Below are 18166 nucleotides of genomic sequence, written 5' to 3' on the forward strand. Positions count from 1 at the left end.
CAGCCCCAAGCATCCGGTACCGTGCATCGAACCTGGACTGGCAATTCGTTTCATACATGATATTATACATGTTTCAATGCCATTCTCCCAAATCTTCCCACCCTCTCCCTCTCCCACAGAGTCCATAAGACTGTTCTATACATCAGTGTCTCTTTTGCTGTCTCGTACACAGGGTTATTGTTACCATCTTTCTAAATTCCATATATATGCATTAGTATACTGTATTGGTGTTTTTCTTTCTGGCTTACTTCACTCTGTATAATAGGCTCCAGTTTCATCCACCTCATTAGAACTGATTGAAATGTATTCTTTTTAATGGCTGAGTAATACTCCATTGTGTATATGTACCACTGCTTTCTTATCCATTCATCTGCTGATGGACATCTAGGTTGCTTCCATGTCCTGGCTATTATAAACAGTGCTGCGATGAACATTGGGGTACATGTGACTCTCTCCCTTCTGGTTTCCTCAGTGTGTATGCCCAGCAGTGGGATTGCTGGATCATAAGGCAGTTCTATTTAATTGGAGGGTGATTACTTCACAATATTTGGTTTTTGCCATACATTGACATGAATCAGCCATGTGTGTACATATGTTTCCCATCCTGAAGCCCCCTCCCCATCCCATCCCTCAGGGTCATCCCAGTGCACCGGCTTTGAGTCCCCTGTTTCATGCATAGAACCTGGACTAGCAATCTATTTCACTTATGATAATATACATATTTCAGTGCTATTCTCTCAAATCATCCCACCCTCACCTTCTCCCACAGAGGCCAAGTCTGTTCTTTACATCTTTGTCTCTTTTGCTGTCTTGCATATAGGATCATTGTTACCATCTTTCTAAATTCCATATATATGTCTTAATATACTGTATTGGTGTTTTTCTTTTAGACGCCAGTTTCATCCACCTGATTAAACTGATTCAAACACATTATTTTTAATTGAGTAATATTCCATTATGTATATGTACCACAGCTTTCTTATCCATTCGTCTGCTGATGGACATCTAGGTTGCTTCCATGTCTTGGCTATTATAAACAGTGCTGCAATGAACATTGGGATACATGTGTCTCTTTCAATTTTGGTTTTCTCGGTGTGTATTCCCAGCAGTGAGATTGCTGGGGCGTATGGCAGTTCTATTTCCAGTTTTTTAAGGAATCTCCACACTGTTCTCCATAGTGGCTGTACTAGTTTGCATTCCCACCAACAGCGTAAGAGGGTTCCCTTTTCTCCACACCCTCTCCAGCATTTATTGCTTGTAGACTTTTGGATAGCAGCCATTCTGACCAGCGTGAGATGGTACCTCATTGTGGTTTTGATTTGCATTTCTCTGATAATGAGTCACGTTGAGCGTCTTTTCATGTGTTTGTTAGCCATCTGTATGTCTTCTTTGGAGAAATGTCTGTTTAGTTCTTTGGCCCACTTTTTGATTGGGTCGTTTTTTTTTTTTGGAATTGAGCTGTATGAGCTGCTTGTATATTTTTGAGATTGATTCTGTCTGTGAAAATCTGATTTGTAGATTGTTGTGAAAAAAATTCATGGAGGCTCCACTTTTGTAGATACAAGATCTTCCTTGTTTACACAGTATTAGTCATCCATCCATCCCCTTTCCTTCCTCCTTTCGTGTTGTTACCGTGGTCTCCATCCATCACTTTTGTGCACTCACAGAGGCATTGTGAGAGCTCATTGGAACTGGAACTCAGTGGTCAACTCTTTCTGGGATTCTCAGCCAATGTTTCTGAGAAGACTGAATATTGATTCTCCTTGGAAGCTTTGAAGTCACTGCTCCTTTACCAGCCTCTGTCGCTTGGCCTGTCCTCTCCTGTCCCACCTCACAGCACAGTTTTCTCCGTGAATTTCCTGGCTCAGCTCCATGTTTCTGCCCTAATCTCAAACTCATCCCCACTTCCCTAAGTGTTTGTTTCTTTCCTTTTTTTCCTTAAACAAAAGCAACAGCAAGTCGCTGTACTGGAACTTGATGCCAGGTCATATATTCTGGCCCACAGTATGTGGGATCTTAGTCCCTGACCAGAGACCAAAGCCACATCCCCTTGCGTTAGACCGCCAGGGCAGTCCACTGTGTGCTTTCTGTTAATTTCTCATCTAGTGCAGCCTCATTCTTCACTCCCACTCGATAAGCTCTGCCCTTTATGGCTTCCAGCTCACCTGTGTCTCCGTTCGCATGTCTTCCTTGCTATATTCTGGCCCCAGTGCTCCGCTTCATGTAAGACGTCCACATCCTCCGTCTGCCTCTATGTCCTTGTCATATGCCTGTGAAAGCCAAGACTTCTCAAGAGTTATGTGCCCAGCTATGGGATATGGGTTTTCCATGGAACATCCCATTGTATCCTGAGCAAGTCTGTGCATTAGTGCTATTAAATTCATTTTACAGCTGGGCGAACAGAAAGATAAAGTAACACCCTCAAGATCACACAGCTCATGCTGATGGTATTGATTATTTCTCAATCTACTGAAATTCAGAATTTCTTTACCTATTTTTCCATTTTCTTGTGCCTTCCTATGTATACACTCTTCCTTCTGTCTCAATTTGCAATATACTAAATGAGAGTGAATATAATCTCTGATTATGTGTGGTGAGGGAGGGTCAAAGGAAGTGTGTGGGAAAGCCTTTTCAGAGATGAGATACGGTCTATGAAAGCATTGGTGATCCATCATATTAGCTTACTTACCCCAACAGCAAGGCGTCATGATTTACATGCCAACGTTGGTGTATAATTTCTGTGGTTGAAAACAGTGGGCTTTACTCATGTATGCCAGCGGTTATTGTCTGAGGGTTTCAAAACATGGTATGTTCACAGTGCGCATGAATGGCAAGCAGTCGGTACCGTAACTGAATATGGTAACTTTTTAGAGTGATGCATGGGAAGCATCTCAGGGCAAGATCTGAGCTCCTTGGAAAGAATGCTGTGACCCCACTAGAGACACTGGCCTGGCCGCTGGGGGAGAAATCGCACTCGTGTGTGGATAACTATGATCCTCTGTTGGCAGGAATGTTAGCTGTGAGGAACAAGTGAAGGGGAACAATATTAGGAAGATGGGCATATTGTTAATGTTTTCTCTTACATGAATATTTGTCTTTTTCCCCATGAATAACTTAAATCCCCAAATGAATCATTTCCCTATCAGAGATATTTGAAAAATCAGACACATATGGAAGATTATACATTTTGGAAAATGATATCTTTAATTGGCCTTCTCATATTTTTCAGTTTTATTTGGACAATAAGTTCTTACAGCACTGAGAAAAAGTCAAGGTGATATTTTCAGTTAGCATATCAGTGTGATCTGGGCATCTAACCACTATGCGAAGTTTAAAAAAAAGTAACATTCCTCAGAGCTTATATGATATTGTAGTACAAGTGATAATGCTCATGCTATATCTACAGATAATCTGCCAGTTTCCAGAGGAAGTAGCTTCTCGTATTTTGCATTTTCCTCAGCCTACAGTCCTAGTACGCATCTGGGGCTCAAGCACATGGAGCTCACAACTCTACTCACAAGGCTTGGGATAATCTGTGTCACTGGGTGAACAGCTCTGATCATGACTCTGAGGCAAGTGGGAGCCTCGGTCACCTTCATCCTTTGAGTTTTGGGTTTATTTCATTTTAGGGAGAATTAACTTCCTGAGTTCTAGAGAGAACGGTTTCTCATTTGCTAATAGTGAACTACTTCTCAGTGACAGACCAAATATATAGTAATTTTAATTTCTAACACTAATCTCCATGTGCTTCAGGGCTGTGTATGTATCCCAAGTCCCTGGCACATAGAATGTGCTCACTAAACATGTTGAAGTCACAGGAAGAATAATACAAAAACAGATTGATTATACTGAACCACATTTGATGTGTTATACACCATTAGTAAAAGTCTCCTTATTTTAAAGTAAGAAAAATATCTATTTGCATAATATAAAGCCGTTTACTTTCACATTTGCCATTTCTGAGCTGGAACCCAGTGGCATTTCAATGCTTGACTTTAACTTGGTGGATTTTGGTGTTACATCGCCATCTTGTGGTTGTTGATCCAAAAATATTTCTTTAAAAACAAAACCCAAGTCCTTTGTTTTTGCAACATAACCGTATGGTGCAGAAAATCATCTGTGCTCGTGTGCTTATATCCACACAGACACACACACACTGGGAAGCTGAAGATCTGAAAGCGGTGTTTTAGGTTTGGAGACATAGGTAAAGAAATATCTAAGAATAATCTTTTAATGCAGGTTCTTGTATGGTAAAACCAGCCATGCAGCACATCTACTAACAAATACATGATATTGTTGTAAATGTAATGCGTTTACTATTATACTATGGCTTCAATAGTAAAGTACCATATGTTTCCTCTATTTACCATAAATAACAGATGAGGAGAACAAATAGTATTTTTCTTCCTGCTCTGTTAAGAATTTGTTTACACTGTATGTGTACCATTTCTAATAGGGCACGGAAACAGAGATAAAGAAAACATACACAGTGGAATCACATTTTCTTAGATGACTATGACTAGAAATTTCCAAAGTAGCTCATTCATAAATAAAGCCATCTGACTTACTGTGTGGGTAACACCGTCCATTGAGAAGACCTTTTTTGGGGGGGAGGAAAGAATCACACATTTAATAGAGGTCAGAGTTGAGGGGACAGTGGGTAGAAAGTTTTGTTTTTATATTTTAAGATTGTCTGTGTCAGGGCTTAGTTGGAGAGTGCAGGCATGTGAGATCTTACGTTCCCAACCAGGGCTGGACCTTTGTCTGCTGCATTGGAAGGCTAATGCTTAACCACTGCACCACCGTGGAAGTCCTGAAAGTTCTAGTTTTAAACGATTGTGATTTGTTTTTTTTTTTTAAGAGACTTTAAAAGGAACACATATTTTAGTAGTCTTCTTCATAGGTAAGGTGAACTTTAATAAACTCCTTAAATTTGCTATTGAAACTTGAAATCCACATACTGCTTTTAGAATTGATTCAATTAATTTGTGAGTAATGCTCACAGAAACATCATCTGTTCCAGAGCGAATGTGATGGCAGGAAAGAAGGAAGGACCATTTTTCAGAGAACCTTTCCCCCAGATCATGTCTGCTTTCATGAGATTATGCACACACATTTGCCTGCAGTCTCAAATCCTAGTAAGACCAATTAGTTGCAAAATAATGTTGTTAATCAAGGAATTCAGTCTTAGGTTTATTTATTCTCACTCTGATTTATTTACTGTCATTCTGTCACAGCCTACAGTTTGCAGAAGCCTTTCTTTTCTTAATTATATACATAATTACATTCATTGTGGGGTCATTGGAAAACAAAGATAAAAAGAATTAAAATAAAATAAATTACATGCAACTCATTGATCACTGCTCTTAGCATTTTGATATTATCATCCAAATTCTCTTTTTTTAAAGAAAATGGGATTATGATTACATACACTGTTATAATATTTTATAATCTGTTTCTTTCCCTTAACTATGCATTTACATAGTATTTATCATTCCATTTTACAACTATACCTTAATTAATTTAAATTAGCCCCAATTACAGACATTTGGATGGTTTTCTAATTTTTATTTGTATAAAATATACTGCAATGAGTCTATGCATAAGGGGATGTGTTGCATGTCTGAGACATATACACTCACCCTGTATTTAGTCGTTCAGTCATGTCCAACTCTTTGCAACCCCATGGCTCCTCTGTAGCCTCCAAGTCTCCTCTGTCCATGGGATTCTCCAGGCAAGAATACTGGAGTGGGTTGCCACGCCCTCCACCAGGGTATCTTCCCAATCCAGGGATCGAACCCAAAGCTCCCACATTGTAGGCAGATTCTTTACCATCTGAGCCACTAGGGAAGCCCATATACATCTATTTGTTTCTATTTTTTGCCTCATTATTTACTTAGGATTTGTGAACTATTCCAAAAAAGAACTATTTTGACAGGAATGTCTAGCATGATAGATATTGGTAATTAAGACTAATTATAAATTAATTGCACAATAGAAAAATAATTCTCATTCATCTTTTTACCAGTCTAAGTTTTCCTGTTTACCTTCAGTTCCAACAACACTTCCTTTTTGTCATTGTTATTTATCGAAGTCTAATACATATACACTTGCTCCTTGGAAGAAAAGCTATGACCAACCTAGACAGCATATTAAAAAGCAGAGACATTACTTTGCCAACAAAGGTCCATCTAGTCAAAGCTGTGGTTTTTCCAGTAGTCATGGACGGATGTGAGAGTTGGACTATAAAGAAAGCTGAGCACTGAAGAATTGATGCTTTTGAACTGTGGTGTTGGAGAACACTCTTGTGAGTCTCATGGATGACGAGGAGATCCAACCAGTCCATTCTAAAGGAAATCAGTCCTGAATATTCATTGGAAGGACTGATGCTGAAGCTGAAACTCCAATACTTTGGCCACCTGATGTGGAACTGACTCACTGGAAAAGACCCTGGTGTTGGGAAAGACTGAGGGGACGACAGAAGATGATATGGTTGGATGGCATCACTGACTCAGTGGACATGAGTTTGAGTAAACTCAAGGAGTTGGTGATGGACAGGGAGGCCTGGCAGTGCTGCAGTCCATGGGGTTGTAGAGAGTTGGATATGACTGAGCGACTGAACTGAATACACATACAGAAAATTTTACAGATCATAAGCTCTCCTGGTAGGCTGAAGCTATCTTCCAGCTATCATGCAGGTACTACTTACATTCACTGCTTCACATACTTTTGGGAGTGTTCTTTCAAAAACTGATTTGTTGAAAAGTTGATCCATCATGATTAACTCTGCTGCCTCAGGGTACAGAGCATCTTCAAAATGAAAGCTCACTCATACCCACAGCTGATAAGGGCTGAGATGGATGAGAACCTTGCCTCAGGAGTTCCCACACGTAATTACTCAAGAGAATCACCAGGGGGGAGCTTTAAAGAAATACCAAAGCTGACTCACTTCCAGACAGAGATCCTGGGGAGAAGAAGCTTGTGTGTTATTTTTAAAAGGGCCCCAGGTGGTTATAATTGGTAGGGACTGAAAATCACTGAAACTTCTGTCTCCTTGAGTGATAGATTCATTTCAACGGAATAAATAAATTTTAACCCGTGGGTGAAGAATGTCTCTGTCTATTTGATGTACTGGTTGACTCCCAGAGATGAGCCTCTGTCCTAACTTTTGTACTGTCCAACTACTGAACAACTTCACAACTTTCACTCCTAGAGCATAAGGCCTTATACTTACTATTTATATTCACCACAAATGTGGACTCTCCTAAATGGACCAGTACTTCAGCTGGTCAGTTATTAACACGTGAACACAACTGAACTTTGCGAGAGGGCGTGGTAATGGAAGAAGAGCCATACAGACCTTCCCATGTTGTAGAGGATAACAAGTGAGACAGACATACAGAAGCAGACAAATTATATCTGTAAACTTGCATTAGTCACAGAGACATCCATGGCTTTTGGACTGTGGTTCTGCTCTTGGGAAAATGGGTGAACAACCTAGACCTCACAAGGGAATATCTAGAAAATTTATTAAAAATGGGCAGCTCTTTAGACCATAATTGAAAAGAATATAAGAAAGAATATATATATATATGCATATATATACATATCTGAATCAGTTGTTGTACAGAAATTAACACAACATTGTAAATCAACTGCACTTCAATTAAAAAAACACAACCCCTTTAGCATGTCAAAGGAACCAACGGAAGAGCCCCCAATGGCCAGATCTCAAACAACGTGAGTGACAAGGCATATAAAGGAATACTGGAACACAACGCAAAGCCCTAAATAAATACCTCTAAGTCTCTACTGATATAAACACATGTTTGAAGAAATAAATGATGATGGGAGAATAGACAAATCTCCCATATGGCTGACTTATAAATAATTAAGGTAGATATTATCCACTCCTAAATCTGAGCTGCACACAGGGCCTTATTTTTCCCAAAAAGTACCACGTGGAAAATGGGGCCTGGGGTCAAGGTGAACATCATCAGTCATTAACCATGACCATGTAGAGCGGCCCTTTGCTATGACATATCTGGACTGGCATCTCATCTGTGTTGCCCTCCTCACAAAAGTTTAGGACTCCAGTCTAACCATGAGAAAACATAATACAAAACCCACATTGAAAGGGATTGTACACATGACAGGTACAACTCAAAATGGTCAAGGTCAGTGAGGACAAAGAACAGTGAAAGCCGAGAAGATGTCGCAGCCACAGCATCCTGAGACAAAACTAAATGCAATGTGGTACCCAGATGAGTTCCCGGAACAGAAAAAAGACAGTGGCTTCCAAACTAGGGAAATCTGCATCACGTGTGGACTTTGGTTCATAATGTCAGATGTGTTCATCAGTTGTGACAAGTATACCTTAATGATGTAAGATGTCAGCAGTAGGGGAAATGGTATGTAATGTATGGGAATGCTTTGCACTTTCTTCCCAAATTTTCTGAAAATCTAAAACAAAAATGTTATCAAAAAAAAAGAAAGAAAGAAAGCGCAATTCCCCAGAACATCAGTGAGAACAGCATCTGGAATCTTGTTAAAAATTCAGGTTTTCAAGGCCCAGCTCAGACCTCCAGAATCATAAACTGAAGGTGTAGCAAAAATTTGTGTTTCTGCTTCTGCGATTTAGAACCCCTGACCCAGAAGGTTGATCAGGGCTCTGCTTCCCAGTGCTTCTTGTTGTAGATGAGGCCATGGCCATTTTCTCCAATGTCCAGGAGCGAAGAATCAGATTAGACCTCAGGTGGCTCCTGATTACCCATTTGTCACATTCCAGGGAGGGCGTCTCTGCTCACCTCTCTTCTTGACTTATTAGAGTCTGTCTCAGGGGTTCCTTTTCAGACCCATTTGTGCTCATGTTTTTCACAGCTTTTCCAGCCCGTGGAGACTCTCCGTCTCGGATCTCCCCAGATATAATGTGAACCAACTTTCATGTTTCCAGGGATTATAGACCAGAGCAGAGTGCGAATCCTCTGGAGACAGAGGTGACCTGGGACAAATTATGCAATCCCTCTGTGCTCGAGTTTCTTCATCTGTGATTCGAGAATGACCCAAGAGTGTCCACCTCATGGGGCTTTGTAGGGATTATGAATCAGCATCATATGGTGTTAATATCTAGCACTTAGTGAGAACCCAGTAAATGTGAACTGGTGCAGTTGTTGATGGTGGATGTCTACCTCTTAAATGGCTCTTCACTTCTCCCAAAACATCCAGGTTTTGTGTGCAAATTAATCAAAGCAATCTATCAATAAACACTGGGTGAATTGAGTGGATGAACTGACCCCACAAAACACAACTTCAAACAGAGACATCCCCAATTTGTCTTCTAAGGCATCTTGGTTTTTTTGGGTCAGGCTGTTGAAAATATTTCATATTGATTATACAAAGCTGTTAGAATAAAGCTCAAAATTAGACTGGAGAATACACCCTAGGTATGAATTGATCTTACTTCAAGCTTCACCCCCTACATGTGTTCTGTTATCAATTAGAACACCATTTCAATTTTGATCTAAGACTGTTGTCATTCCTGAGATCTTTTAAGAGTTTCTGTTAGCCTGAAAGACGAGATTAGTCAGAAAAGAAGTCCACCTTGGAGACTGTTCCAGCAGCAGGTGGGGAAGGGAATAGAGTGGAATCACGGTTCAGATTTTCCTTATTTGTTCTTTGGAACAGGTTAAACTTACATGCCATAAAGAGACAAGCTTGGGCGTTTGGGTTTGTTTTCCAGATGGGCATTAATGTAGTGGATTCTGCAGTATCCGGACTAGGCGGTTGCCCTTATGCAAAAGGTGCTTCTGGGAACGTAGCCACAGAGGATTTGATCTACATGCTTAATGGCCTGGGGGTTAATACGGTAAGTTAATGTAGCATATTTTAATATTCATACATTCCTTGCAGATTGAAATTGGAATGTGTCTCAGATTTGGGAAGCAACTTCGAGGTCAAGTTTTACTACACTTTTGCTCTTTCCTAAAATGCACAGTGGGAAAATACAATAAAAATTCTTGAGGGGGGCTTCATAAAAGAACTTATTGCTATAGCTCAGTCACCGATAATGCTACCATTTCACTTTTTTTTTTTTTTTACTGCTTCATGACTTCCAAAGTACTTTTTTATCTAGTATCTCATTTGATGTCACACACTTTGTGAGTTAGAGCCTGTCTTTGCTTTTATGATTGTTGTTTTTGCTGTTTTGTTTTCCTAGGAGGAAAACTGGGAACTTGGTTTTCTCACGGTGACAAGTAGGGCTTCTGGAAGACAGCCCAGGGCCATTTTAAAATGGCCAGTGGAGGAGCAGAGTTTAATAATACTTAGCATGCGAAACACTGGCCGGCAAGAATAGTCTCTTTGCAAGTGGTTATCTGAGAAAGGCACAGGCCCTATAACAACACCCGCCAGAATCAATACCTTGTTTTGCCACATGCTTGTTAAAATGACCTACTAACCTCGAAGTTAGAGTCTTTTAGGGAAAAGTATAAAAAGCAAAAACACTGTTCACAGATGATCAGAAATTCCATATGTTTTCTGAGATGTACAAATCACCACCTGGATTAGAGAATGGAGAGAATGTCCTTCCCTCTCTCGCCTCTCTGCTCTTCCCTCGCTCTGCTGAGAGGCGCTCCTGCCCAGCTGACTGTCCGCAGCGTCCTTCCCTGCGCTTCCTGTTTCTCAGCTCCGCACCTCTCTCCTGCGTTTCCCGACCCCGCAACGGCCTTCCTCCTCATCCTCGATTTCACCTTCTAGTATTTCCCTGCCGATTCCCCAGGTCCACACTGCTGGGTTCCTCTCCTCCGTGTTCCAGGGTTCTTTCAGTGTCTTCCTCGGCTGTAGTACCGTCTTCTTTCTGTGTTCAGCTCCCCCTGTTCATCGAAAGACTAATATCACCTGGTATTAAATACCAGGAGCTGTTGCCTCTCTTCTCTGGTTCAGTTCAGTTCAGTCGCTCAGTGGTGTCCGATTCTTTGCGACCCCATGAATTGCAGCACGCCAGGCCTGCCTGTCCATCACCAACTCCCAGAATTCACCCAAACTCATGTGCATCGAGTAGGTGATGCCATCCAGCCATCTCATCTTCTGTTGTCCCCTTCTCCTCCTCCCCACTTAGGAATAGCTATTACTGAGTAGTCTGATCATTTCCATCGTTTCTATTAGGTATGACCGTGACAGAACCTGAAAAAAAGTAGAAATATTTTCTATTTTTTCCCAATTTATTTTATTGAAGTATAGTTGACTTACAATGCTGTGTTAATTTCCACTGTACAGCAAAGTGACTCATATATATATATATATTCACATACACACATTCTTTACCATATTCTTTTCCAATATGGTTTATCACAGGATATTGAATATAGTTCCAAGTAGGACCTTGTTTATCCATTCTGTATATAATAGTTTTCATCTCCTAATCCTAAACTCTTAAGCTATAGAAGTCCTTTCTTGAAGATTTATATAACTTGGATGAACTCAGTTGATGCTTCACATGAGTCAGGCTGTCTGGGTCCAACTGCAACTAACCCATGTTTCCATTTCCAAGAATGTCACAATTTAAGTTGTTATGTTGGGTAGCAACCAACAAACCAAGGCTCTCTGTGGAACCTGTATCACTGTGGCTCCCATGCCTACACAATTAGCAAGAGCCACTGATTCGACTGCTAAACTGTTTTGATTGTTTGTCCCTTCCTTCCTACCCTTGCTGTAACTACATCAGCACAAGTCCTGATATCTTCCGTGGATGTTCATCCTCTTTCCTGGTCTGCGGGACTTCCCAGGTGGTGCTAGTGGCGAAGAACCGGCCTGCCAGTGCAGGAGACATAAAGATAAGGGTTCGATCCCTGGGTAGGGAAGATCCCCTTGAGAAGTACACAGCAGCCAACTCCAGTATTCTTGCCTAGAGAGGCCCATGGACAGAGGAGCCTGGCAGGCTACAGTCCATAGGGTTACAAAGAGTCAGGCACGACTGAAGTGACTTGGCACATACTTCAGACTGCCTTCAAATTCATCCTCCATGCTGCCATGGAAGATTTCATCTAAGATACAAATACGAATATGCCTTGCTTCTGCTTGGGCATGCATCAGTGGGTTCCCGTTTCCTGAAAAGCAGGCCTGTATTCTGTCACACACTGTGGCCTTTTTTTTTTCCTTTTCCAGTCACTTCTGGCCGTTCCTTTCCACGTATCCCATGATATTTTTCAGATGTCTATACTGATGGTGCCTCATGCCTCCTCCTTCTTCTCAAGGACTCACACTCTCTGTACAAGCCTCGGGTCAGGATTTACCCTTCCTTGAACTCTCCCCAGATGCACTGCTCTCCTTTCCTTTCCTTTTCCTTTCCTGCTCACCTTTCCTTTTCCTCAGCGGGTTGACCACCCTGCAGCTCTGCCCTCATGGTCATCTGGATCTCTCTCAGTTACTTTGGTTGCAGTGCAGGCTTTCCTGTTTAGGGTCCACAAATCCTGCTTGACCACAGGCACCCTAAAGACAGAAACTATAGTCTATGTGAAGTTCTTGAAACCTCATAATGTATCACAGTACATTAACATATTTAAGCTCCTGGTTTAAATGCTGAAATGATTTAAGTATAAATGCCACATTATTTCAAAAAGATATCTTTTCATTGGGCTTGCAGGGTGGCTTAGTGGTAAAGAATCTGCTTGCCAATCCAGAAGAAGCAGGTTTGAGCCCTGGGTTGGGAGTATCCCTTAGAGAAGGAAATGGCAGCTCACTCCAGTATTGTTGCTTGGGAAATCCCATGGACAGAGGAGCCTGACAGAGTACAGCCCACGGGGCCACAAAAGAGTCGGACACAACTTAGTGATTAAGAACAAACAAACAGAAATAATCCGTTCTTTAAGTTAGAGAAGGCCAAAACACAATTCTTTGCTGTGATACCAACCAATCCCACTGCATAACGGCTATAAATGAAAATTACTGGAAAGCAAAGAACTTTGATGCCTAAAATCTTATGATCTTTTGTTAGATGTAATTCAGAAATGAAAGACCATATGTAACTTTTTATGTACAAAATTTGCATATCACTGCATTAAGGATGTGAAACCAAACTATGCCTCAAGGACACTCCACCCAAAACCAATACAAAACCCAAACAAGTGTTAGTGCCCCCAAAGCAACTTCACAATAAAAAGAAACAGGAAAATGATTTACATGTCATTTTACAAATTCCTTTTGGTGATTCTTAAGCAGAAGTAAACTGCAAAGAAAGCAGCACTTTAAAAGTTTCTAGAGAGAAGTAACAAGCTATATTAAACTTATGATCTCTTTATCATCACTGGTATGAAAAGCCCCTGTGCGTATTTATACTTGTTCATTTTAAGAAAACATCAGACTTACATAAATTTTAAAAGCTACTCCTTAATAGCAAGGAGCTTGAGTCAGTTCAGGTTTAAGTCCGCGTTGTTTCCAGTCCATGTTGAGGGAAGACATAGCAGCTCACAAAATGCTGCCTGGGGGCAAACCTCTGGTGAACCTGCCTACCCTGTGCCCCACAGTCCCCGCCAGTGACAGCTCCGTGCAGGTTGGAAACTCGGTGGTGATCCTTGGCTCCGCCAAGCCCAAGATGACGAGCCTGCGCTGAACTTGGCCTTCAAACCCCACTGCCGATCTGTCATCCATGGATTTACCAAAGCCTTTGTTGATCCTGTTTATGCTCCCAGTCAGTACAACCTCTCAGGCAAACAAGTTCCAGATGTGGACTAAATACTACTTCATTTTATTAAACTACCTCCTTCAACTTCGTGCCAGTAATAGTGTTTCTGGATGTGGTTAAAAATTATACACACGTTCATCATTCCTATGTGTCTTACAGCTTTATCAGGTTTGTTTGTTTATATACTAAAATATTCTATGAGATTCCCCTGTCAAGTCCTTATCTATAAACTGCTCCAAAGCATTATCCTTTAAATTGCCCTTCACTGATATTGGTTCATGCTTTCTGATTCTACTGCTGTCCTTCATAGAGTTCAGGTACCAGCATAATGACACTGGATTATTCAGGTGTGGTTAGCCTAGGGTCAGATTCAAGATATGTTTTAATAAAGCAGAAAAATCTACAATCTATATAATTTATGGACACAAATGTTGTCCCCCAATCAATAACGAACATTTGTTTGATCATTTTAAATGGTTAAGTAACTACTAATATAATTAAAAGAAATCTGTTTTGTCTTCTTTCTCCCCACCCCTCCTTCCTACCTGGCACCGACATTTTTGTCTCACCAGGGTGTGAATCTTTACAAAGTGATGGAAGCTGGTGACTTCATCTGCAAAGCTGTAAATAAAACTACAAACTCTAAAGTAGCACAAGCTTCATTCAATGCCTGACTCGAATGACTTTGTGACTTAAGTTTGAGAAGCTCCGTTTCAGCTACAGATACGCATCTGAAAATCATTACTGTCAACTTGTTCTGAAATGTGGAGTAATAGACAAAGGTGGGAAAAAGAAAGAGAGATACTTTGAAAAAAGGGTATCACTGGATGGATTATGAAGTGGATGGGAAGATATACCAGTCATCAGGTAAATTGCAAGCCAAGGCTAAATAATAAAATTTGCAGACGTCCTTTGAACTTGGAGAAAAGTCTACCACTCTTTTGCTCTTATAGAAATAACTTTTTAATTTAGTCGACGTGAAAATTGACTTCAGATTTCCCTAAGTATCAAATACTGTGTTAATACTTAATCGAGCTGGCTTAGCACAGCGTACATTTCATCAGTAGTTTATGAGCCCCTGTGTGGTGTGCAAAGTGTGTGGCCTCCGTATTATACATTATACGCCTCTGGATCTCAACTTTGCGTTTGCCAAGTCAGTTAAATTATGGACCGAGCGCCAAATCTCCATCTGACCCCACATAATTTTTAGCAATAGAACTTTTATATTCCAAGTATGCTAACATCTGTTAACTATTTCGGTGACTTTATCTTGTTCCAAGAGGCTGTGGTCAATGGCCAGATGCCACATCCTGGAAACATATGACCTCCTGTGTTTGTCACATGCATCCAGTTTTCCATGCTTTGCCTTTCATCAGTTGTAGTAGAAACCAGCAGACTGCTACTCAGCTATTGAGAAACAAAAGGTCCAACTTCATCCCAATGTCTAAGTTGCAGTGATGAGAATAGAAAGATATATGTACCATGATACACTTTTATCATTTTCAGCTCACTTCCAAGTTGTCCAAGGAATGTCCATTAATGTTGTCCATTAATGCAGTTATTAATTTATGAAAACAGAACATCAATGCAATGATTAATTTATGAAAACAGAATTTTTCCATTGATTCAAGGTAGTTTGATTACATCACATCTGTTTGGGAGGATTGACATTTTATGGTTATTTTTAATGTTAAAGTGGCTGAAATTTTATCTTCTGTAATAACATTGCCAGAAATAGCAAATATATGTCCAAGTTGAGAAGAGGCACAGGAGGGCTGTGTTAAGAAAAATATATTTCTATTACCTATGCAAATCATATGGGGGCAGTATTATTCCATGTGGATCTAAATTGTCAGTATTTTTATTAATATTTATGTAGACTTTCCAATGATACTGGGTGATCTTATCTTTGAATACATTTGAATAGAACTTGAGATATGAAAGTGAGCATTGTGGGCTTTCTATTAAATATTCATCAAAACCGCAGGAAATAAAAAGAAATTCAAGAAAATAAGAGAATTGCTGATTACTACTGTGTTAACTTTAAGGTTACACAATTACAATAAAAGGATTACAAGGGAAACATATTGGAAATTGACAGGAACTAAGTTTCCATGGAGGAGGCTAAGGCTCAGGTTGTGATGGAGCTTGTCATCAGAACTGAGTGGCCCTCTGCATTTGGGTTAGTGCTGGGGCATGGGAAGTGCGGAGAGCAAACGTACTGCGCCTCTTTATGGATCTGTTACATCGGCTCTCTTCAGGAAGAGCGTGGTGCCGCAGTGGGGGCAGGAAGGAGACACCTGCCCCCCAGTGCACAGCAGGACGCCTCCCTTCCCATCTGAGGAGACTGACTTTTCCTCTCTCTTATGCAGCTGTGGAGTTCTTAGTTTTATGATATTTGGAAAAAGCAGCAATTTATGCAGACTGCTTATAGAAACAGTGAAGGGCAAAACTTCGCTGTTTAGAAATGAAAACCACCACGGGCTCTTCAAAAGGCAGAGGGAGCCGTCAGAACCCGGGTGCAGCCTAGCACATGCGTGCACCGCATAGACAGCAGTCCACCTATTCATGTCCCAGAGCACCTCAAAGCTTCCTAATCACACGCCACAGGAAAAGTCTGTGCTTTAAGTGTTTGTTATCCTTCACCAAAACCATCTAAACCCTTCTCTTAAGGAGAGTTTCTTTTCTGGTTTTAAGGGGGTGGGGATCATATAATCAAATAAAATGGCCTGAATTCCAGAGGCAGAATCCCCCCAAAGCTATATTTCCACTAACTAGGAAACTTTGGAGTCACTGTAGGACCTACCCAAACAACCTGCCCACACATAAACCCACACCAGGGTTAGCCCTGGGGGAAGGCTTAGGAATGGCAAAGCAATTATGCAGTACATTGAGAAGTAACCTTTTATGACATCTGCCCTTTAAGACTACTGTAAAAAGTAGACATTTTCTAAATTCTGGATTCATGAAATTCACAAAGCAAAGAAAAGGAAACTTGCTTAGAAAATTGAGAATGCCCTTTTATGCTGTTTCTTCTGATCACTATAACATTTAATAAATAACCCTTTAGCTGCACTTCTGTGGCTATTCATTTCTATATATATGCATGAATTCTAGACATGTAACAGGATACTTAGCATTGAATACATAAACCAGCAATATCCCTATCAGAGCAGTAAAGGAGAGATAAAATAAAGCTGGGGCCCCTCCAGAAATCTGCATTAAATAGGCATGTGGAACATTGCTGTGAATACTCATAATCATCTGCAAAATGCTTTGTGGACTAGAAGATAGAAGTTTTACGCTTGTGTGGGGCAGGTCTGAGTTAAAAGGATAGTTTTGAAGGTATAGAGCTAGAGAAGAATGGGTAAGCTGGGGAGGAAGGGAGAGAGGAGGGGTACAGAATGGAGTGAGGGAAGAAGGTGAAAAGAGAGGGAGGGAGAGAACGAGAGGGTTGAGAAACTATTTCCACCCTGCCTTTGAGCAGCTCCAGTGGAAGTCGCCTCCTGCTCTGATAGAAATATTCACGAGGCTGCTTTAAACTTCAGGCAATAGAAAACCAATTCATTGGAAGAGACCCTGATAATGGGAAAGATTGAGGGCAGGAGAAGGGACCGATGGAGGATGAGATCGTTGGGTAGCAACGTCAACACAATGGATGTGAGTTTGACCAAACTCTGGGAGATAGTGAAGCACAGGGAAGCCTGGCATGCTGCAGTCCATTAGGTCACAAAGAGTCAGACATGACTTAGTAACTGAAAAACAAGAACAACAATAGAAAACTTGTACTCCACAGGCTTAGTTTCAAATATCTCAGAATTACTGCTTTTTCTACCATCATTTAGCTTGCAGACTCAATTACCCATTTTCCTGTTGACACCTTCAGGCTCCTCCTCTTCTGAGTTGCAAAGTAGTTGTAGCATTTCTGAGTCACACCATCCCCACAGGACTCAGCCTCTGCTGAGGGCTTTTGTTTCTGGAATGCCTGTTTTTAATCAATGAAGGGCATTTCCCCCATCCCACCCCAAACTTTCTCTCCTGTTTCACTGAGCAGAACATCATCACGTGCCCATCCCTTAGCTCCTTACTTACTTACGTGAGGAGTAGACCATGAGGATAGACCAGCCAAGGTCATGGGTGACCTAGAGTGGATCTGTGCAGTGGTTCAGAAGATGACCCCAGAGTAGCATGTGTCCTGGTGAGAAAGGGTAGGAGAATGGGAGGCAGAAGACCTAACACCTCTGAAGAAGGAGCCATATCCAAGTTCTCTGAGACAGGAGGAAAGGATGGAAATGGAAAAAGCTTCAAATGTGAGAGGAGTAGGTTTTAAGGGGAAAGTTGTCCATCGTGCTAACTGGTCTCTACATTTGTTTTTCTTCAGGAAAGCAGGAAATAAGGTCTGTGAGCGTTACAAGTGAGGGTGGAGGGAAGGCTTGAGAAGAATGGGAATCTGTGAAACCCACCCAAAGCAATATTAGAGGTTCACAT

At 41.0% G+C, this 18166-nt stretch overlaps 1 protein-coding gene across 1 annotated transcript in view; it reads left to right on the plus strand.

Moving 5' to 3' along the window:
* Positions 1-14680, plus strand: part of HMGCLL1 (3-hydroxymethyl-3-methylglutaryl-CoA lyase-like 1) — a 122177-nt gene extending 107497 nt beyond the window's left edge. Inside the window, exons 6-7 of the mRNA XM_010848540.1 lie at positions 9740-9865; positions 14251-14680. Of these exons, the coding sequence (XP_010846842.1) occupies positions 9740-9865; positions 14251-14352 (228 nt within the window). The 3' untranslated portion in view covers positions 14353-14680. The remainder of the gene's footprint in view (positions 1-9739; positions 9866-14250) is intronic.
* Positions 14681-18166: the final 3486 nt, after the last annotated feature.

This window comes from Bison bison, unplaced genomic scaffold (genome assembly GCF_000754665.1).
Source record: "Bison bison bison isolate TAMUID 2011002044 unplaced genomic scaffold, Bison_UMD1.0 scf7180017864270, whole genome shotgun sequence".
Classification (NCBI taxonomy): domain Eukaryota; kingdom Metazoa; phylum Chordata; class Mammalia; order Artiodactyla; family Bovidae; genus Bison; species Bison bison.